At 34.9% G+C, this 24,101-nt stretch overlaps 1 protein-coding gene across 5 annotated transcripts in view; it reads left to right on the top strand.

The window, feature by feature from the left end:
- Window positions 1–24,101, top strand: part of L1TD1 (LINE1 type transposase domain containing 1) — a 1,087,927-nt gene that overhangs the window by 843,543 nt on the left and 220,283 nt on the right. For 4 of the 5 annotated variants that reach the window (XM_089903540.1, XM_089903541.1, XM_089903539.1 and 1 more), the window contains one exon: window positions 1–24,101. This exon is cut by the window's left edge and continues 7,042 nt beyond it; it is cut by the window's right edge and continues 23,768 nt beyond it. The exons of the other annotated variant lie outside the window; for it this stretch is intronic. In XM_089903540.1, the coding sequence (XP_089759666.1) occupies window positions 1,712–2,662 (951 nt within the window). In that variant the 5' untranslated portion in view covers window positions 1–1,711 and the 3' untranslated portion in view covers window positions 2,663–24,101. 5 annotated transcript variants of the gene reach the window in all.

Raw genomic sequence — 24,101 nt, 5'->3', positions numbered from 1 at the left:
ATGGTTCCTGTCTTAGAAGACAGTTGTACAATTTGCTTGTGTAGATAAGAGAGTAGTCAAGGGTCCCCAGGTGTGTGGTAAAATTCAAGTGACAGACATTGTAGCAAGAAAAGATAATTCAATAGACAATTTTATCAAGGATACAAGGAATGGTATGGACCATATTACCAGAGCCAGAAAAAAAATTATGTTGGCTGCACCACACGTGAAAGTCCATAGGGCATGCTTGGAACTGACGGAAGAAGAAACAGGGGTTGCAAAGACAAAAAAAAAGAAAACAAAAACAAAAAACACAAACAAACAGGGACTTCCCTGGTGGTCCAGTGGTTAAGTCTCCATGCTTCCGATGCAGGGGTTCTGAGTTTGATCTCTGGTTGAGGAATTAGGATCCCACATGCCACATGGCCCTGCCAGTAAATAAATAAGTAAATAAACAGTAACATTCCACAACTAAAACAAATAAATGAAAACAACAACAACAACAAAAAAAAAAACCTGCCTCAGTTGAGGAGTATAAAAATATTACCCTTCAGACAATACTACAAAGCTACAGTAATCAAGACAGTATGGTACTGGCACAAAAATAGAAATATAGATCAATGGAATAGGATAGAAAGCCCAGAGATAAACCCACGCACATATGGTCACCTTGTTTTTTTATAAAGGAGGCAAGAATGTACATGGAGAAAAGACAGCCTCTTCAATAAGTGGTGCTGGGAAAACTGGACAGCTACATGTAAAAGAATGAAATTAGAACACTCCCTAACACCATACACAAAAATAAACTCAAAATGGATTAGAGGAGGGGATTTGGTTCAAGATGGTGGAGTACAAGGATATACTCTCACCCCTTCTTGCGAGAGCACTGAAATCACAACTAACTGCTGAACAATCATGGACAGGAAGACACTGGAACTCAGCAGAAAAGATACCCCACATCCACAGACAAAGGAGAAGCCACAATGAGATGGTAGGAGGGACACAATCACAATAAAATCAAATCCCATAACCTCTGGTTGGGTGACTCACAAACTGGAGAACACTTATACCACAGAAGTCCACCCACTGGCGTGAAGGTTCTGAGCTCCACATCAGACTTCCCAACCTGGGGGGTCCGGCAACAGGAGGAGGAATTCCTAAAGAATCAGACTTTGAAGGCTAGCGGGATTTGATTGCAGGACTTCAACAGGACTGGGGGAAACAGAGACTCCACTCTTGGAGAGCACACACAAAGTAGTGAGCGCATCAGGACCCAGGGGAAGGAGCAGTGACCCCATAGGAGACTGAACCAGACCTACCTGCTAGCGTTGGAGGGTCTCCTGCACAGGTGGGGGATGGCTGTGGCTCACCTTGAGGACAGGGACACTGGCAGCAGAAGTTCTGGGAGGTACTATTTGGTGTGAGCCCTCCCAGATTCTGTCATTAGCCCCACCAAAGAGCCCAGGTAGGCTCCAGTGTTGGGTTGCCTCAGGCCAAACAACCAATGGAGAGGGAACCCAGCCTCACCCATCAGCAGTCAAGCAGATTAAAGTTTTACTGAGCTCTGACCACCAGAGCAACAGCCAGCTCTACCCAACACCAGTCCCTCCCATCAGGAAACTTGCACAAGCCTCTTCGATAGCCTCATCCACCAGAGGCCAGACAGCAGAAGCAAGAAGAACTACAGTCCTGCAGCCTGTGGAACAAAAACCACATTCACAGAAAGATAGACATGATGAAAAGGCAGAGGGCTATGTACCAGATGAAGGAACAAGATAAAACCCCAGAAAAACAACTAAATGAAGTGGAGATAGACAACCTTCCAGAAAAAGAATTCAGAATAATGATAGTGAAGATGATCCAGGACCTCAGAAAAAGAATGGAGGCAAAGATCGAGAAGATGCAAGAAATGTTTAACAAAGACCTAGAAGAATTAAAAAACAAACAAACAGAGATGAACGATACAATAACTGAAATGAAAAATACAGTAGAAGGAATCAATAGCAGAATAACTGAGGCAGAAGAACGGATAAGTTACCTGGAAGACAGAATGGTGGAATTCATTGCTGCAGAACAGAATAAAGAAAAAAGAATGAAAAGAAATGAAGACAGCCTAAGAGACCTCTGGGACAACATTAAATGCAACAACATTCGCATTATAGGGGTCCCAGAAGGAGAAGAGAGACAGAAAGGACCTGAGAAAATATTTGAAGAGATTATAGTTGAAAACTTCCCTAACATGGGAAAGGAAATAGCCACGCAAGTCCTGGAAGCCCTGAGAGTCCCATACAGAATAAACCCAAGAAGAAACATGCTGAGACACATAGTAATAAAATTGGCAGAAATTAAAGACAAAGAAAAATTATTGAAAGCAGCAAGGGAAAAACGACAAATAACATACAAGGGAACTCCCATAAGGTTAACAGATGATTTCTCAGCAAAAACTCTACACGCCAGAAGGGAGTGGCATGACATATTTAAAGGGATGAAAGGGAAGAACCTACAACGAAGATTACGCGGCAAGGACCTCATTCAGATTCGATGGAGAAATCAAAGGCTTTACAGACAAGCAAATGCTAAGATAATTCAGCACCACCAAAGCAGCTCTACAACAAATGCTAAAGGAAGTTCTCTAAGTGGGAAACACAAGAGAACAAAAGGACCTACAAAAACAAACCCATAACAATTAAGAATATGGTAATAGGAACATACATATTGATAATTACTTTAAACATGAAGGATTAAATGCTCCAACCAAAAGACATAGACTGGCTGAATGGATGCAAAAACAAGACCCATATATATGCTGTCTACAAGAGACCCACTTCAGACCTACAGACACATACAGACTGAAAGTGAGGGGATGGAAAAAAAATATTCCATGCAGGGGCTTCCCTGGTGGCGCAGTGGTTGAGAGTCTGCCTGCCAATGCAGGGGACATGGGTTTGAGCCCTGGTCTGGGAAGATCCCACATGCCACGGAGCAACGAGGCCCGTGAGCCACAACTACTGAGCCTGCGTGTCTGGAGACTGTGCTCCACAACAAGAGAGGCTGTGATAGTGAGAGGCCCGCACACTGCAATGAAGAGTGGCCCCTACTTGCCACAAGTAGAGCAAGCCCTCGCACAGAAACGAAGACCCAACATAGCCATAAATAAATAAATTTAAAAAGAATAACAACCCAAGCCAAGCTGTAGGATGTTATTTGAAATTCAAAATAGATTCTCAGGAAGATAAATAAACCAAGTGCCCACTGTTTAAAAAAAAAAAAAAAAGATATTCCATGCAAATGGAAATCAAAAGAAAGCTGGAGTACAATACTCATATCAGATATAATAGACTTTAACATAAGAATGCTACGAGAGACAAAGAAGGACAATACATAATAATCAAGGGACCAATCCAAGAAGAAGATGTAACAATTATAAATATATATATGCACCCACCATAGGAGCACCTCAATACATAAGGCAACTGCTAACAGCTATCAAAGAGGAAATCAACAGCAACACAGAAATAGTGGGGGACTTTAACACTTCACTTACACCAATGGACAGATCATCCAGACAGAAAATTAAGAAGGAAACACAAGCTTTAAATGATACAATAGACCAGACAGATTTAATTGATATTTATAGGACATTCCATCCAAAAACAGCAGATTACACTTCTCAAGTGTGCACGGAACATTCTCCAGGATAGATCACATTGTGGGTCACAAATCAAGCCTCAGTCAACTTAAGAAAATTGAAATCATCAAGCATCTTTTCTGACCACAATGCTATGAGATTAGAAATCAATTATAGGGGAAAAAAACCGTGAAAACCACAAACACATGGAGGCTAAACAATACATTATTAAATAACCAAGAAATTACCGAAGAAATCAAAGAGGAAATCAAAAAAATATGTAGAGACAAATGACAATGAAAACATGACGATCCAAAACCTATGGGATGCAGCAAAAGCAGTTCTAAGAGGGAAGTTTATAGCAATACAATCCTACCTCAAGAAACAACAAACATCTCAAATAAAAAATCTAACCTTACACCTAAAGGAACTAGAGAAAGAAGAGCAAACAAAACCCAAAGTTGGTAGAAGGAAAGAAATCATAAAGATCAGAGCAGAAATAATAGAAACAAAGAAAACAATAACAAAGATCATTAAAACTAAAAGCTGGTTCTTTGAGAAGATAAATAAAATTGATAAACCATTAGCCACTCATCAAGGAAAAAAGGGAGAGGACTCAAATCAATAAAATTAGAAATGAAAAAGCAGAAGTTACAACAGACACCACAGAAATACAAAGCATCCTAAGAGACTAGTACAAGCAACTCTAAGCCAATGAAACAGACAACCTGGAAGAAATGGACAAATTCTTAGAAAGATATGACCTTCCAAGACTGAACCAGGAAGAAATAGAAAATATGAACAGACCAATCACTAGTAATGAAATTGAAACTGTGATTAAAAATCTTCCAACAAACAAAAGTCCAGGACCAGATGGCTTCACAGGTTAAGTCTATCAAACATTGAGAGAAGAGCTAACACCCATCCTTCTCAAACTCTTCCAAAAACTTGCAGAGGAAGGAACACTCCCAAATTCATTCTATGAGGCCACCATCACCCTAATACCAAAACTAGACAAAGATACTACAAAAAAAGAAAATTAAGACCAATATCACTGATGAATATAGATGCAAAAATCCTCAGCAAAATACTAGCAAACAGAATCCAACAACACATTAAAAGGATCATACACCATGACCAAGTGGGATTTATCCCAGGGATGCAAGGATTCTTCAAAATATGCAAATCAATCAGTGTGTTACACCATATTAACAAACTGAAGAAGAAAAACCATATGATCATCTCGATAGGTGCAGAAAAAGCTTTTGACGAAATGCAACACCCGTTTATGATAAAAACTCTCCAGAAAGTGGGCATAGAGGGAACCTACCTCAACATAATAAATGCCATATACCACAAAAACCACAGCAAATGGTGAAAAACTGAAAGCATTTCCTCTAAGATCAGGAACAAGACAAGGATGTCTACTCTCACCACTGTTATTCTACATAGTTTTGGAAGTCCTAGCCACAGCAGAGTAGAAAAAAGAAATAAAAGGAATACAAATTGGAAAAGAAGTAAAACCATCACTGTTTGCAGATGATATGATACTCTACCTAGAGAATCCAAAAGATTCCACCAGAAAACTACTAGAGCTAATCAATGAATTTGGTAAAGTTGCAGTATACAAAATTAATGCACAGAAATCTCTTTCATTCCTATACATTAATGATGAAAAATCTGAAAGAGAAATTAAGGAAACACTCCCATTTACCATTGCAACAAAAAGAATAAAATACCTAGGAATAAACCTACCTAGGGAGACAAAAGACCTGTATGCAGAAAACTGTAAGACACTGATGAAAGAAATTAGAGATGATACAAACAGATGGAGAGATATACCATGTTCTTGGATTGGAAGAATCAGTTTTGTGAAAATGACTATACTACCCAAAGCAATCTACAGATTCATTGCAATCCCTATCATATTACCAATGGCATTTTTTACAGAACTAGAACAAAAAATCTTAAAATTTGTGTGGAGACACAAAAGACCCTGAATAGCCAAAGCGATCTTGAGGGAAAAAAATGGAGCTGGAGGAGTCAGACTCCCTGACTTCAGACTATACTACAAAGCTACAGTGATCAATACAATTTGGTACTGGCACAAAAACAGAAATATAGATCGATAGAACAAGATAGAAAGCCCACAGATAAACCCATGCATCTATGGTCAACTAATCTATGACAAAGGAAGCAAGAATATACAATGGAGAAAGGACAGTCTCTTCAATAAGTAGTGCTGGGAGAACTGGATAGCTACATGTAAAAGAATGAAATTAGAACACTCCCTAACACCATACACAAAAATAAACTCATAATGGGTTAGAGACCTAATGTAAGGCCAGACACTATAAAACTCTTAGAGGAGAACATAGGGAGAGCACCCTGTGACATAAGTCACAGCAAGATCCTTTTTGACCCACCTCCTAGAGAAATGGAAATAAAAATAAACAAATGGGACCTAATGAAACTTAAAAGCTTTTGCACAGCAAAGGAAACCATAAACAAGACCAAAAGACAACCCTCAGAATGGGAGAAAATATTTGCAAATGAAGCAACAGACAAAGGATTAACTTCCAAAATTTACAAGCAGCTCATGCAACTCAATATTAAAAAAACAATCAACCCAATCCAAAAATGGGCAGAAGACCTAAATAGACATTTCTCCAAACAAGATATACACTTCACCAACAAACACATGAAAGAATTCTCAACATCACTAATCATTAGAGAAATGCAAATCAAAACTGTAATGAGGTATCACCTCACACTGGTCAGGATGGCCATCATCAAAAAATCTAGAAACAATAAATGCTGGAGAGGGTGTGGAGAAAAGGGAACCCTCTTGCACTGTTGGTGGGAATGGAAACTGATACAGCCACTATGGAGAACAGTATGGAGATTCCTTAAAAAACTAAAAATAGAACTACCATATGACCCAGCAATCCCACTACTGGGCATATACCCTGAGAAAACCATAATTCAAAAAGAGTCATGTACCACAATGTTCCTTGCAACTCTGTTTACAATAGCCAGGACATGGAAGCAGCCTAAGTGTCCATCGACAGATGAATGGATAAAGAAGATATGGTACATATATACAATGGAATATTACTCAGCCATAAAAAGGAACGAAATTGAGTTATTTGTAGTGAGGTGGATGGACCTAGTGTCTGTCATACAGAGTGAAGTAAGTCGCAAAGAGAAAAACAAATACCGTATGCTAACACATATATATGGAATCTAAAAAAAAGAAAAAATTGGGTCTGAAGAACCTAGGGGCAGGACAGGAATAAAGACACAGACATAGAGAATGGACTTGAGGACACGCAGAGAGGGAAGGGTAAGCTGGGACGAAGTGAGAGAGTGGCATGGACTTATATATACACTACCAAAGGTAAAATAGATAGCTAGTGGGAAGCAGCCACATAGCACAGGGAGATCAGCTCGGTGCTTTGCGACCACCTAGAGGGGTGGGAAGGAGACGCAAGAGGGAGGGGATATGGGGATGTATGTATATGTATAGCTTTTTCACTTTGTTATAGAGCAGAAAGTAACACACCATTGTAAAGCAATTATACTGCACTAAAGATATTACCCAGAGCAAGAGACTGTTCCTTGATGATCCTGCTAAATCAGACTTCTTGCTGCTCATCCCTAGGACCCATGGCCCAGAGCTCATTCCATGAAACATACCACATTGCTTACTTGTCTTGATTGCACAAAGCTTTCCATTTTCCCTACTCATGGATTAGTGCCTACCAATATATGAAGTACAGATATTTACTCATAATTTCCTTTTCCTATTGAACATATATGTTAATTTTTAAACAGACTTACAAAAGAGAAATCATTTAAAATCTCTGACGATTGTTTTGCCAATCAACATTTATGTAATTCATCTCAATGCCAGTTCATTATTCACATTTGATGAGTACCCTGACCATGTTATGAGAATGGGATTTACTTTTGCCATCACAATATATCCAGAGGGGTTTTCCACAGATAGTTTACATAACTAAATTTGTCTTCTACTTAAAACATACCATAGTAAAGTACATGCTTAAATCAGAACATCAATACCCCATGTTTCCATTTTCAAATTAGTATATGGTGATAAATTAAAACAAGTGAAAAATAAAGAGCTACGAATAACATATATTGTCTTTCAGGACTATTTTCAAATGGCAGGGAACATATAAATACCTCCATCTCTTTGAAAGACATTAGACTCAATTCAATACTTTAAAGCTATTTTTCAACAATTGTGTTTTTATCTATATATGTTGTTCAGCAACTTTTTAATCCATATATGTCATTTTTCACTTAGGGAGTCCCTGTAAACATTGTTTAAGCGTTAAGTTTATACAGTAATTCATATTTTTGTAAGGAACTGTATGAATATAGCAGCTTTATATAATTTATGAAGGAAGTTTTACTGGATAAATGCCAAGTAAGAAATAGAGAACGTTTCAATTATTACCCAGAGCAAACATGCTCACTGCAGAGCAGGGACTATGTCTTGACTTAGCATTAGACTTTATATAGACAGCATCAGGAAAAAATGGCACTAAAATAAGTATTTGGATTCTGAAGAAAATGTTTGATACTTTATTATGGCCACTTGAGACTAGACGATAGATATCAAAGTATCTAAAAACATTTCTCAGCACATCTTCCCCCAAAACCCAAAATGTCTTATGGTCCTCAGATACACTGGCTGACTCTGTAGATGAGAATGTCAAGGAATTTGCCCATAATTATACAATAACTAAATCCAGTTTTGCTTCAACGCATGAAAAGTGTTGTTTCCATTATCTTGTGTTAAGTCAGTAAATGTTATATGTTCTCTATAGGCAACTTACGCTGTTGGTTTGCCATTTGTAAAATATGTTAAAGTATTTTATTTCCAACAAGATCCGAAGTTCCTGGAGAGAAAACACTTCCTTCTACTCATTTCAGTATATCCCCCTAGTACCTGGCAGAACCTTGAAAAAAATAGAAGAATATAGATATTGATCATTGTAACATTTTATTCATCTACCTGACAAATATTCACGGAGCACTAACCATATACCTGAGCACTGTTTCAGGCATTGGGGATGCAACAGTGAATAAAAAATGCTCTTGTGGAATTTATGATTTATCAGTTCATTCATTTATTCAAAGATATTATTGAACACTGACTAGATAGCACATACTGTGCTCTTAGTAAAAATATAAAAGTGAAAATTTAGTCCATTTCTTACCTTAAGAGACTTTTAGTGCAGTTGGAGAAATAAATAGATCATTATGCTTCAGTGCTTTGATAGAAATAAACACAAGTGATGGGCCCCTAGTTCACATTTGCACGGAGAGAGCAATAAAGAAATGCTTCTTGGAGGGTATGATACTTAAGCTGACATAGAAAGCACTAGATTGCTTTGCAGGTGGGGTGACATTGGAGAGGGCAGAGGTGGGAACTGGGAGTGGAGAGTGAGCCCAAGCAGACCCAAGCGCATGTGCAAAGCAGAATACTGAGCCAGGGCATATCCCATGACCGGAAGTGAAAACAGTTCAATATTGCTGCATAATAGAAAAGCAAAAGCCCAGTGCAAATAAGAGAAGCTTCAAAGGGCAAGCTAGACACCGATCACAAAGAGCTTTGTATACGTGTGGAACGGTGTTGTCTTTTTCTAGAAGTCATTTGGGAGCTATTATGATCAATGCAGACTAAACTTCAGTAAACTGTATTCTGAGGCTTAAATAAAATATCCTTTCTCAAATTCTATAAACATTTTTGAACAACTTTCGTGTTCAAGGCATTACACTACACTAGATTTGTAGAGAACATAAAAATAATGTAGTATTATAAATCTTGTCCTCAATAAATCTGCAGCTTATTAGAGGACATGAGCTAAGTACATAAATGAGTACATAAATCGAAGCCCCCAAGAGATAAGTTCTAAAGGACAGAAAGAAATCATATTATTTTGATGAAAAGACGAAGCTTCAGGGTTGCATCTGTATCAGGATTTGAAGGATGGGTTTTACTTCAACAAAGAGAATTAGAGTAGAGGAACAATCGTGAACAATGCAGCACTATGGAAAATTAGAATGTAAACAAAGTAAAGGTCTTGAATCAGCCAGAAGCCAGGTTTTGCCTTGAGTGTATAAAGTGTGTTGACGTGGTTAACTTTGCAGTTTGTCTATTTTTGTTGTCATTCAGATCTTAGGGCAAATGTCTGCTCCAGAGAGAGGCTCTCCCTGCTTATGTAGCTAAAATGAAACTTCTCATTTATCCTCCACCATGTCACCCTGTTTTATTTGTCTATTTTTTCTAATTTTTTATTATAGTCCTCTCTTGTTTATAATGTAAGTGGAGTAAGAGTATTGTATTGTGTGTATTTCACTACTATAACCTGCACATGTGTAATAGGCCCTCAATACCTGTTTATTGAATGCATGAAATAAATGACCAAGTCAATAAGATCAGAAAATAGTTGGAGGCTATAACATAGAAAGCTTGCATACCAGGCAGAGATGATCGCTAGAGCAGTGCCCATGGAGGGATCTTTGCTGAGGGAATGGCCTGACTGGAGTTCTGTTTCTGAACACCTGGAGGCCATGAGGAAGTTGGATTCAAGACTGAAAGGTCAGAGGGAAAGGAAATATCCAGAAGCTACCGTAAGAGCTCTGGCAAAAGAAATCAAGCACCAGAGCAAGGACTTAGCAGTAGAATTAGGAAGGAGACATGGGGCAGCTAGAATGGCAAGATTTGGTTGCCAGTGACTCAGTGTGCAAGAAGAAAGTTAAAGAGGACTCTCAAATTTCTGGAGTCAATAAGCAAGAAAACAGTGAGTCCAGGGATATTTTGAGTTTACAGTGCTGGCAAAACATTCAGATGATATCCACTTGGAAAATCAGCTGTTGAGTCCAGGAGAGAATTAGGGCTGCATATCCACATCTGACAACTTATTTATGTAGGTGTGTCCAGGCTTCCTACCCATAACCATCCTCCCAGTAGGAAAGCCTTTCAAGTGGCAAAGGCGTCAGCAGAACTCATGAGTTTATTGTGCTCTTTACTGCCACCCCTGTATCATTTTTTTTTTTTTTTTTTTTTGCAACTGACAGAAGCATTTAAGCTACTTGAGCTCAAGATACACAGCCTGATATCACAGTCTATAGCTCCCTTCTCTAGCAGGTCAGTTTTTCCTGATGCACAGTCATGTTCAGCCTTGTACATCCCTGTACAGTTTCTCTCAGGTCTCTCCTTGGCAGAGGTATTTTAGTTCAGTTGTATGTACCTGAGAATTTAATATGATTTCTCCTTCTTGTTGGAGACAATCTGCTCCCATGATTGATATTTCTAAGTTTTGCATTCCTTTCTACACAGCTCCACTTCCTTTATCCAGAAATGTGTTGTGATTTATTCCCCTGTTTAAACCAGATAAATTGGATTTATATTATAAAAAAGAAGCCTTTGTGCAATTTTGAAGAAAAAGTTTAATGAGGGAAATGGGTGTACCTTAATGATATTGGTGGTCTGCAGTACCAGGAACTGAAAAGAGATTGGGTGGAACTATATTAATATAGCAGGTAGAGCTCAGTCTCGTTGTTGAAGAGGAGTTAAAATAATATCTGCAGATTTTTAATGGTTTAACTTAATTCTTTCATATGGATGATATTTCTGTGAGACTGAAGTGAAAAAAAATATCAAGGCAATGATCAAAAATGGATGTGTTTATAAATTAGGATATGGAAACAGAAAAGGAACCAGGACAGAGATAGAAGAACCAGAATAGAATAGTGTTGGTGAATAATGATAATGATGATGACTAATATTTGTTGTCCTTTTACCAGGGACCTGGTAGAGATCGAACCACTTTATTGATATTATCCTTTTAAGATTTAGTAATGTCCCATTATTTTACTGTCCGTTGGATAGTGGAGGATTTAATATTAGAGAAGTTAAGGAACTTTTCAAGGTCACAGAGCTAGTGTGTAGATATGACTGCTGGTCAGTTGGACTTCAAATTTCCAAGCCATCAGTGAGTAGACTAAAGCAAAGGCAAAAAAAAAAAAAAAGAAAAGTTTTAAAAAAAAGAAAAAATACTGTTTTAAGAAAGAATGGCACAACACATACACCATTGTAAACCAATTATACGCCAGTAAAGATGTTAAAAAAGAAAAGAAAGAATGGCAGACAAGTGTCTTAAAGGCAGCAAATAATCAATGAAAATAACAAGGGAAAAGGCCACTAGGTTTGGTAATTAAAATGTCATTATTAATGTTTGAGAGAGCAATTTTTTTTTAGAAAGAAGGAATGGTAGAAATCAGATTGTATCCTATAAAAAGAAAATGATGTTTTCTGTAAATGGGAGATTTGGGGAAAGCTGAAAACAAAGTAATAGTGAACCAAGCATTCAATTCAAATTCTCATTTGATTTTTTAATTCCAAATTTTCATTCATACATGCAATATGCAAATAAATACACATTAATAAAGTTGTAGTTCATTTAAATCTTTCAGAATACTTTGTTCTAATCTTAATGTAAGAAAGAGAGAGAATGATTATCATGTACTAGCTAATTTAAGCTGCATGCTAAGGGCCAGTGTTCTGTGTAGAGCAATGTTTAAAAATAATAACAAGGATTTCTTTAAAAATATAAGTTAATGCTGTGCAGAAGGTCCTCCATTTATCTTCATTTCTGAGGTCAGAAGCTAAATTCAGTTGTAATTCAAGATCTGGCAATAGAACGACCTTTAAGGTGAGCTGTTCCAGTCTCTGACATGTCCTTGTATGTTCTTAGTCTAAATGTTAATATTTAAATAATAAGACTGTGTCTTTTTTGTTAAAACTTTGTTATAATTGTTATTTCTTTAAAAAAATCTGTCTGTCTATAGTTCATTTGGACATAGATAACTTTTAAATAGTAGTATCTGTTTTTGACTCTAGTTTCTATTTTTGTGACACATAGAGTAAGCTTAAATGTCATTGGACATATATTTACATAAAATTCAATCATTTCTTTGGGGAAATGTGAAAGATCAGTTGGGTCTTAAATTTGCAAAAGATGCTGGTTCCCCAAGACAACAGTAATGACAGATAAATTGGATTTTCCACTGTGGAACTCCCCACAGTCTTGTGCTGTAATACACAGAGTGGAAGGGCTGCCTTGGAGGATTTTGTTGCTAAAATGCCTATTTCTACAATTACTTACTTGTAGGAAAATCTGCCATGAATTATGGAATATAGAAATTTAAAAGAATATCCTAAACTGTAAGTTTATATTTTGAAGATTTTGCAATATATAAATGAATATAGAAAGAGAGAAGTGTTTTATCTGAGAATTATAGTCATTGAAAAATACAGAAATGTACAGTGGTTTGAATATGGATATGAACTTAGAATATTTCCGAGAAAATTCTCTTTTTGGTAACAAATAAGTTATTTTTTATCTTATGTGAAATCGCCAAACTGTGTACCTTTAAAACTATCCAGGTGTCAATGCAATCAGAAGTAGAAGAATAAATAATGACTGTTTATTCCTTTGTTATTGATTGGCAGGTCTGGAGAAAGACAATACAATTGATTTTAAATGTATATTGGCTTATATTACATTCTAATCAATTGTGCTAATACACAGCAAACTGAACTTTACATTTTATTCGGTTGTGGCTCAATGCCAAATTCTTGAAATTAATTAGTTCCTTGAATAGGGAGGAAGTGTGGATAATTGAAAGTATTATTTTAATGATTATTGTAGAATAATCAGTTTTTACATTCTACTTAGGCAAAAGATCTCATTAGGCTTCAAGAACATAGCCATGTTCAGTTTCTATTTATTGTCACCCATAGGTTGCTTAGCTTAATGCTACATGATCAGCCTCAAAATGAGGTGCTACTTTCATTTAAATTATTTTCGTTAAAAAAAGGAAAATGCATTCATAACAGTGGTATCATAATTGGATTCTCACCTGAGTGTAGTTTTAAAAATTTTTTGTTCTATTTACTTCTCGAAGCATTTAACTCTTTTGTGCTGTTCCATCCTCTCCCTTTCTCCACAATGTATATCACTTTGCATTAATACAGTCTGGTCTACTAAAAGTGAATAGTTCCCTCTTTTTTTTTTTTTAGAAGATGTTGGGGGTAGGAGTTTATTAATTAATTTATTTATTTTTGCTGTGTTGGGTCTTCGTTTCTGTGCGAGGGCTTTCTCTAGTTGTGGCAAGCAGGGGACACTCGTCATTGCTGTGCTCCGGCCTCTCACTATAGCAGCCTCTCTTGTTGCGGGGCACAGGCTCCAGATTCGCAGGCTCAGTAGTTGTGGCTCACGGGCCCAGTTGCTCCACGGCATGTGGGATCCTCCCAGACCAGGGCTCGAACCCGTGTCCCCTGCATTAGCAGGCAGATTATCAACCACTGCGCCACCAGGGAAGCCCAATAGTTCCCTCTTTATACCAAATAACCACAGATTCAAAATGTTTGTTGTTTAATAAGTTTATGCTGAAAAGTCATTTTATCATTAACATGCATCCAGTTCTGTATTTGATTTATGTTCCATAAAATGTTTTTAAGTCCAAATTTCTAGTAATGTTCTAGTAATTTTATAATGATATTTCAATGGTCTCAGATGAGTCTGAATCTTACCATTATCTCCTATAAGTACCGAAAGCTTATCTTTAACAGTCAGTCCAGCCATTGTGATCTCAGTTTGTACCCAAAGTATCAGACTTCATTCAATCTCTTCTGCCTCTTCTATATTTTAGGCATAATGTTGGTGTGCAGAGCAACTGTGTTTTTTCTTAAGTTTTTGCATGCTAAACAGACACATTCTTTAAAAACCCATGGGATATTTACTAACTGTTCTCTCTGTGCTTTGGATACCCTGGTTCTGCTTAAATTACTTTCTTCTCAAAACTTCGCTACGTAGTGTGATGGTTATAGATTTCCTTTCCAGCAGTGCTATTGTAGTTTATGTTTGTTGTGCCTTACCTAAAATTAATTTTGAAAGACTCATCCCATAAATGTTCTTTTCTAAATACTGTGGTCTTTATCACAGACATTGGAAAAGACAGGTAGTCAGGCCAAAGGGAATTGTCACTTGGATAAACAGGTGAGCTTTGGTCTAAAACATTTCTTTGTTTAGAGACATTTGTGTTTTGTTCAGCATATAAAAATGGCATAACTATGAGCTCAGAATATACATCACATTTGAAAATTTGAAAGTAGTTATCAGCCCTTAATTATCAGCTTCATCTGACACCCGTGTAATAGCCAAGGAAGCTTGGTATAATATCTGAAGTTTCCTCTTACCTACTTCAGATCAAGTGACTGGGTGAAAGTAGGATTTTAATTCTGAATATCAGATCTATAAGCTTGAATGGAATTCTAGAGTACTTGAACAATGTTGACAGTTTACATGGCCTTATGACATTGCTAAATAGTCTGACTTTTTTAAAAAGGCAGAAGTTATCCTTTGGTTTTTCCAGAGTCTGGAAGTCCCTCTCAGACACTTCTTTGTGTGTGTTAAGAACATGACTTTAGGAGATTATCATTAAATATGTTCTTATATGAGTAGAAGGAGAAATAAAAGAATAAAGGCATAGTTTTTTATGAGGAAGTCAGTGGCAGAAGACCTGAAATATGAGCTATTACACAAACGAAAATTATAGTGGAGTAATAAAGGGTGGGAGGAGAGAAAAAGGAGCCTGGGCATCAAGTCTGGGGTGAAGAGGAGGTGTAGTTGCAATAAAAAGGAGAAAGATCTTCCCAAAGGATGAACGGCGCCCAACACCGCATCTGTAATTATCCAAATCCCTGATCCAAAGCTTATAATTCTTCTCAACCCTGAAAGAATTCAATTCTTTCAAAATAGTTTCCTTTTAAGTAGAGGAAAACCTGTTTAGGAGGTTCTTTTCTCAGATCAGTGTATTTTCTCGACATCAGTGTGATTTTTGATAATGTACTGTCGATTATCTCATCATTTCTATTACTATTTCTTCTAAGATATAATATTATAAATACTTGAATTAATGTAATGATTAAAAAATAAGCATAGGGCAAAGACTGAAATAATCTGGGGGAATTATAACATAAAGAATTAGTATTTGCAATACATGTTTTTAAATGTTCCAATGAAATTCAGTGCTCCACAGGCAAAATTACTATGTCATTTTTGTTCATATAAAATAATCTGAAACATGACAGACAAAGATATCCACTACAAGTGAATTGAATGAATGAGTCAAAAGTAAATTTCTCAAAATAAACTCCAATATCAAATGTCTGAAAGAAGTATTAGACCTAATTACCAACTTTTAGAGAATGCTGAGGACAGAGGAGCATGTTAACAAAGTACTACGTAGATAAACTCAGCCAATCCAGACAGAAATTACAAAACAAAAGAGTCAATGTCTTCAACAAACACATTGCAGAGGGGTGTGGAGAGAGATAGAAAGAGAAAGGTGAAAAGAGACCTATAGATTAAAGAGATAAGACTATATCTCTTTAATGTGTGGACTGTAATTTGATTCTGATTTAAAGGGATAAATTGAACATTGTATATGTATGAAGGGATGTGTATAAAATATATTTATAAAATAATTATTAAATTTGAGCACTGATTATTAGAGAATAATTTTTAATGCTTTTTTAAAAAGTGTGAAAGCAATATTGTGTTTATGTTTTTTAAAAGTTATCTTTTTAGAGGTATGCAATGAAATATCTACTGAAGAAATAGTATAATGTCTGGGAGTAGAAAAAGTTAGGAGAATCAAATAAACCAGATTTTCCATGAACTGTAACTGTTAAGGTTGAGTAAAAAGTAGATGGGAGTTCATTGTACTATTCTGCTTACTTTTCTAAGTGTTTGAAATTTTCCAAAATAAAAAAGTCAAATATATATGCTAGTTGTAGGGTATGAAACACTTAATATGTAAATGCAACCTATTTTTGAATCACCATTTTTCCATCGAAATCTCTTTACAAAAGAAGAAAATGACTTGAGAATTCACAAATCCTGTCCCTTCAACCTTTCTTCATTTTTGACGAATAATCTTTACTATAAGGTATTCATTGACCAAAGATATATATATATATATGACAGGGAGTTGTATACACTGCAGTCTCTAACCATTAAAAATTACCTTGGAGAAAAAAAAAATAATATAAAATGAACTTGAATTTCCACTCAGGAATATAGAGTATTTCATGACTGTGTTAACGGAATAATCACATTGTACAATCTTTGTAATATCAAATATCATTGTAAGAATCTTTAAAATATTTTTAAAAGAACATATTAATTACATCGAATGTTTTCTAACTTAATTTCTGGGTTCTCAATTTTGCATTTTCTGTTCTTTGTTTAAACTGCTGCGTGCCCAAATTCCCAGAACACTTGCAGTATAATGCTCATGAACTTCACAAGACCTCATTCTTGATGAAGCAGGATATAAAATAATAAAAATCATGTCCCATTTGTTTCTTTCTGTACTAAACCATGTTTCATTGTTCATTTTCCCAACCTTTCTAAAGCTTAGGTAGTTACAAACATTCCCGTATTTTATGTATGGAGAAACGAAACAGGGAGAAAAACGTTTCCAAGAAAATGAGTGTGCAGGTTTATATTCTCACCTGGGAACATCTTGAGGATCAATACAGGACTTTAAATGTATTTGAGAAATATGCTTCAAGTATAAAATGATAACAGCGATCTTCATACATGTAAAGAGGCTTCATTTATTTTGGCTGTTAGTCATGAGATATCCCTTTATGTATAATTATGTGTTTGGTTACCAGGTTGATTGTAGACAAAGATTAGTAGAAGATTGCAGGTTCTTATAAAGCATTAATAGAACTATTTTTGTATTATCTTTTCAGAATAACTCCTGGGTAATATTCTTAGAACTTTGATTAATCTTATCAGAGTTTGGCACTTTATAATTTTCAATGAAATGGCATACTCTTTATACATTAAATATAATCTTTCATGGACCATAACAGTTTGAAAGTACCATGAGAGAAGAATTAACTTGGAACAGTGCAGAATGCCTGTCCCCAGAGGCTTGGAAAAGAGAACCAGATTGCCTCCAGACTAGAGAGAAATGAGGTAACATTCAAATAACAACATTGTTATTTGATGCATTGTTATTTGGTGCAGAGATATACAATATCAGCACTAATTCCAGAACGTTCTTAGTTATATACTTAGAAAACAATTTCTCCTACCTCCTTATTTTCTAATAGTGCTTATGCTAGCTTCTACCAATGAGAAAAACCTATTTGTAATTCTCTTAATGTTACGCCTTTACAGCTTTTGCATGTTTCAAAATAACACAAGTATTTTCCTGTTTTTTTCTCATAATACTTTAAAATTTTGGTTTTTAAAATACTTGGCTCAAGTTTTTTGAAGTGTCATTTTCAAAATAGCAGAATAAGATCATTTGAAGAGATAAGACAGAATACAGGAGCCACCATTTTGTAAAATTCTATCTGGAGCCCAGTAGTTTGAGATTTGTCTCTCTATGAAAACACCTTTATTGATGGTTGGACATTATTAGGACAGTACCATGATCTGGAGAAGAAAACTACAAATTGCTACGGAGATAAACTTTGGGTGAACAGAGAGCACAATATGCTACAGTAGTAGCTGATCTCTCCACAAGATGGCGGTCATGGTTTAATAGTTGGTTTTAATTAGTATATTCAAAATATATTAGTATATTCAAAATTTACAATGTTGACATTACCAACATTCAGTGATACTGAGATATTAAGTTACAATATTTAGGGAGTATATTATGCAGGTAGTATTTATATTCCTGCAGATTCTTTCTCTTGGCTCCATTCTATGTTTGGTAGGTACCACCAGCCCAGCCAGAGAAATAGAATGAATAGAAAGTGGGTCACCAGTTCTAATCTTGAATGTGGAGAGGAAGAGCGGAAGAGACTCAAAATCACCTAGCAATTACAGCATGTATCAAAGCAAACTAAGGCAGGAGCCGGGCCATTAGAATAGTGGGTGGTGTTTCTTGGTGGGTAATGGGTGCTAATGCTCACTCCTGAGCTCTAATTCCTGGCTCTGATTATTAGTGAATAAATTAGTGAATTAGTGAATAAAACCTGGAGGACAGAACAGTCAGCGGGGGCCCTGCCCTTGGATTCTTGGATTCTGTGTCTGGAATCATCATTGGTTTACTCCAAGTTGTCCCATATTTTACCTCTGACTGACACACTGACTCAGATATAGAGTAACCTGTGCCTACAAGTTGACACAAATCATCAGATTGGGTTGACAGCTAAAGAAATAAATCAGGAGCTAATATTAAATCTGAGTATAATTGATTGGAATCCTCAACAAGAGGTAAATATGGATGTACATTATGTTCTATTATAATACACTAAGATAAAAACCATGAAATTTTGTCTCTGAATTTGACAAAATTTGGATATTTTTAAATGTATTTTCTTGAACTGTTATAATTTTTCTTTTAAATAAAGTAATGGGACTATGAAATGGCAGTTATTCTTATAGCTTGAAATTCTAATCTCTATGTAGAAAAATGATGTTTTAAAATTTTTGTTAGAGAATAATATCCCAATGAATGTTTCAGAAATTGTTGACAGTTAATGTTAATATTAATAATCTACATCAGGTTTGCTCATAGTTCCAATCTCTAAAAAAGATTCGTTTTAGCTAAGTGTATGGAATGTATGTGTATATGAAATTGCGATCTATACAACACCTTAAAACTGTAAAAATGCATTATTCTATTTGGAAATTTCCTCAAGAGATCAAGAAACTCCAAATGCTTTAGTATGGAGTACAAGGCAATTCAGTCATTTTAGAGCTTAATTTATCAACATTCATGCATCCTGTGACAGAAATATGTCTGCAGTGCTTTGACTGTCCTGCACCTCCAAGATTTTACACATACTGTTGCCCTAGTTTTTCACTGCTTTATCCTCTGTCGAACTAATGAAACCAATAAACTAAATTAGTGTTCACTAAACATCATTTATACTCATACTACCCTACCATTTTTATTTTCTATGAGTAACACCTACATTCTTATTTACTTAATACTTCTCTATGAATATATTGATTCTTTTAAATTTAGTCTTACTCTAAACAAAATACACTGAAACTGTGGCTCAAAATAAAATAGAAACTTCTTCCGGTCAGGTTGGAGAGACTGGTACTACACTAGACTTATCTATCTACCTTAAACAACTGAAAAAAACTATACACACTGTGTGAACAATTTGATTCCAAAATCAGACTTGCAAGACTGACCCCAGAGAAGAAAATCAAACAAGGTGAGTCATACAATGCCTTCAAGTTTCTGCCTAAAGATACTTGTTAGACCATGAAACAGAAGACAGAAATGTCAGAGAATTGAAAAGACAGAGATATGATTTCAGGTAGGCTGCGTCAGCTGGAATTTATAGTAAAGAGCTCGTGGAAAGGAAAAACCTAAGCAGCACAATTCCCAGAGTGCACACTGTGCTGGAGACTTGATTTCTGACAAGCCATTTGGAGAAAACACAGTCAAACACCCAATGCATTCATTAGGGACCAAGAAGTGTTACACCATAGTAATATGTTGAAACTACCTAGCAAAAGACTACTCTCAGTGGGCTCTAGTATAATTTAAAAATTATCCTCAGAAGGACCAAACGTATCTTCAAGTTGCTTAACTAAAGGCCTAAACAGAGTTCAAAACTATTTAAAGAATAAAAGACCCAGGTACTCAATGATGTAGCATTTATAATATCCAGTCATTTTTAAAGTAAATAACGAAAGAAGCAGAAAAATGTGACCCATACCTAGGTTAAAAAAAAAAAAATAGTCAATAGAAACACATCATGTAGCTATAGAGATGATGTAATTACTAGCAAAGATTTTGAAATAGCTATAAAAATATACTCAAAGACTTTAAAAAATGTAAATATGGAGGGGAGAAAAGGAAGATAATAAAAAAGAACCAATGAAACTTCTAGAGTTTAAAAATATAATACCTGAAATAAAAACACTCACTGAGTAGATCTAGTGACAAATTAGACCCTGCAAGAGGAAATGGTCAATTAATTTAAAGATATAGGAACAGAAACTATCCAAGTTGAAGCACACAGAGGAAAAAAAAAAAAAAAATTAGATAAACATATACAGAATCTCAGGGAACTGTGGGAAAGTACCAAGAGGTTCCACATTATATGTAGTTGAAGTCCCAGAAAGAGAGGACAGAGTAGGGGTAGGGGCAGCAAGAAATATTTTAAGAAATAACGTCAAAATTTTTTCCAAATTTGATAAAACCTATAAAATCAAAGACCCAGCGATATTACTGAACCCAAGGCAAAAAAGCATGAAGCAAAATACATCTAGGGACACCATAATCAAACTGGTGAAAAGGAAATGATAGTGAAAAAAATGATAAAAGGGAGAAAAGAGAAAAAAGACACCTGTCATGTAGGGAAACAAACAAATTGCAGATTCTTGGTCAGAAATAATGAAATTCTGAAGTCAATGGAATGACATTTTTAAAGTACTCAAAGGAAAATCAAAACTGTTAATCTAAAATTATCTATCCAGTAAACACTACTTCAAAAATGAAGGAATGTATAAACTTCTTTGAGGCACGTACAGACTAAGAGAATTTGTCTCTAATAGACCAGTACAATCTGAAATGTTAATGACATTTCTTCATGTCAAAAAGAAATGTTATAGGATGAAGAGTTGAAACTACAGAAATAGCATAGAAAACGTTAAATATTTTAATAAATATAAATACAATTTTAAAATGTATCTTATTTTTAAAATTTCTTTAAAAGATAAGCGACTGTTGAAAGTAAATATAATAACAATATATTTTAAAGTTGCTAACCGAAAGTTCAAATATATAACAATAAAGTCAAAGGACAGGATATAATAAGGGAAATATACTATTTGTAGATCTCATGTTATATTCAAAATAGCACAGCTAACATGCAAATAATATTATTTGAAGGTATACCATAATAATTTATAAATGCATACAGTAAACTCTAGAGCAACCACTAAAAAAAGAAACATAGAATAAACTGATAATAAAGATAAAATCAAGTCATAAAATATTCTCAATTATTACCAAAAAAGAAGGAAAGAGGGTTAAAAAAAGAGCAAAGAGTAGATGGCAATGATAGAAAATAAAAGGCAAGATGATAGGTCAAAATGCAACATATTAATAGTTAATGAAGTAGAAATGATCTAAATAATCCAGTTAAATTTTTTAAAAATGTCAGAGTGAATACAGAAAAGACCAGTTATGGGCTATCTAAAAGAAACAGCATTTCAATATAAAGAAAGTGATAGTTAAAGAGTAAAATAATTAAAAAGTATACCATGCAAACATTAATCAAATACATTTGTGCTAGCTATATTAGTATCAGGCAAAGTAGACTTCGTAAAAAGCAATATTACCAGTGATAAACAGAGCCATATCAAACGATAAGATGACTAATACATCAAGTCATACTGTTCTTAATATGTATGCATCAAATTCCAGAGTTTCATATATGAAACAAAATGGAGAAGCAGTTAAATCAACAGTGATATCTGAAGATTTCCATATTCTTTTCTTTTCAACTGGTAACTAATAGTGTGAAAATCAGTAAGTGTATAGAATATTTGAATAATATTTCAACCAGTTTAACATAATTGCCATTTATAAAAGAATCCACTCAACAATGGCAAAATACACATTTTTTCCAAGTAAATCAAACAGTGTACTCTGATATCAATACAAAAAAACAAGTCCAGTGGTCCTTTTAAACACTAACACAAAAATCCTTAATATTAGCCAATTAAAAGTAACAATATGCAAAAAAAATTATGATACAAAGAACATAAAGACAAAAAAAGAGGTAAATTACACTTCATAACAATTAAAACTCATCTTCAAAAGACCTCTGTAAGAAAATAAAAAGCCAAGCTACATACCAGTATTATCAACTTTTACTTCTTCAGCCATCTGAGTAGAGTGAATTGACAGCTATATATTATTTGCCAAAGTGTTTGGTCAGATCAGTTGCTCATAGTTTTGAAAATTTAGTTGTTTGTCATTTTATTATTGAGTTTTAGGATTCCTTCTATATCCTAGATACCAGTTCTTTTATATGTATATATATATATATATATATATGAGAGGGAGGATATTTTTTTCCTAGAGTGCATACCTTGCTTATTTTCTAAATATGGACAAAGTTTTAGTTTTGATTAAGTCTGGCACACACACACACTACACATATATAATTATTTCTATGAAATGTTTATAAAAGCTTTGCCTACTCTCAAGGCATGAGGTTGTTCTTCTGTGCTTTCTTTTTCTCTAAAATCTTTACGGTTTTCGATTTTATGTTTGGGTCAATGATCCATCTTGAATTAATTTTTTCATATGGTTAAAGGAAGGAGCTGAATTTCATTTTCCTTCATATACATGTTGAGTTATTCCAACATCATTTGTTGAAAAAACTTTTCTCTTTATCTCTAGATTGCATTGCCATTTTTGTCAAAAATCAAATGATTTTAAAAGTATGGGTGTATTGGGGACTAAATTTTCTGTTCCATTTATTTCATTTGTCAGTCACTATAAAACATCAAACTGTCATGGCTACTAAAGCCTTAAAGTGACTACTGAAATAGGGAGTAAAAATTCTCCAGTTTTATTATTTTTCAGTATTGTTTTGGATACTCTTGATCTTATCATTTGTACATAAATCTTATAATCAGCTTTTAATTTCTTCAAAAAATGTGTGCAGTATTGTATTTGGAACTGATTTGCATCCATGGATCAATTTGAAAAGATTTTTGTCAGTGTTAATATGTCATGAACATATTTGTCTCTTTAATTTATAAGTTATAAGATGTATTATAGTTTTCAGAGTGCAGGTATTGCACACATTTTATCCTACTGTCTTGTGGCTTCCTAGTGACAAGTCAAAAGCATGTTTAATGACTTTTTCTCTGTATCTAATACGTTTTATTTACACATTAAAACATTTCATTTACATATATTTTAAGATTTCCTATTTAAGTTTGGTTTTGATAAGCTTGACTATTATATGCATGTGCATAGATTTCTTCATATTTATACTGTTTGGAGTTTGCTAAGATTTTTGAAACATAAATACACAACTTTCAAAAATTTGAGGGACTGTGTAACTATCATGTTTTCACGTTATGTCTGTCTCTTTCTCTCTCCATTTGGGAATTCAATTACACATATGTTAGACTTTTCTGATATTGTCCCATGGGTTTCTGAGCCTCTGTCCATTACTTTTTAAAGTTTTTCTCTCTTTTTTCTCCACATCAGATAATCTCTATTGAACCATCTTAATATGTACTGATACATTCCTCTGTCATCTCCATTTCTTTCTTTACTTCATCTAGTGAAAATTTAATTTCAGGTGTCGTATTTTTCAGTGCTAAAATTTTCCATATGGTTCTTTTTAAATTTTTCTATTTCT

The sequence above is a fragment of the Delphinapterus leucas genome, chromosome 21, assembly GCF_059928025.1.
Source record: "Delphinapterus leucas isolate spDelLeu-1000000601 "Yukka" chromosome 21, BTC_Dleu_Yukka2, whole genome shotgun sequence".
In the NCBI taxonomy this organism is placed as follows: Eukaryota; Metazoa; Chordata; class Mammalia; order Artiodactyla; family Monodontidae; genus Delphinapterus; species Delphinapterus leucas.
Note: the sequence above shows the minus strand (reverse complement) of the source record. Positions and strands in the feature narration are given on the sequence as shown.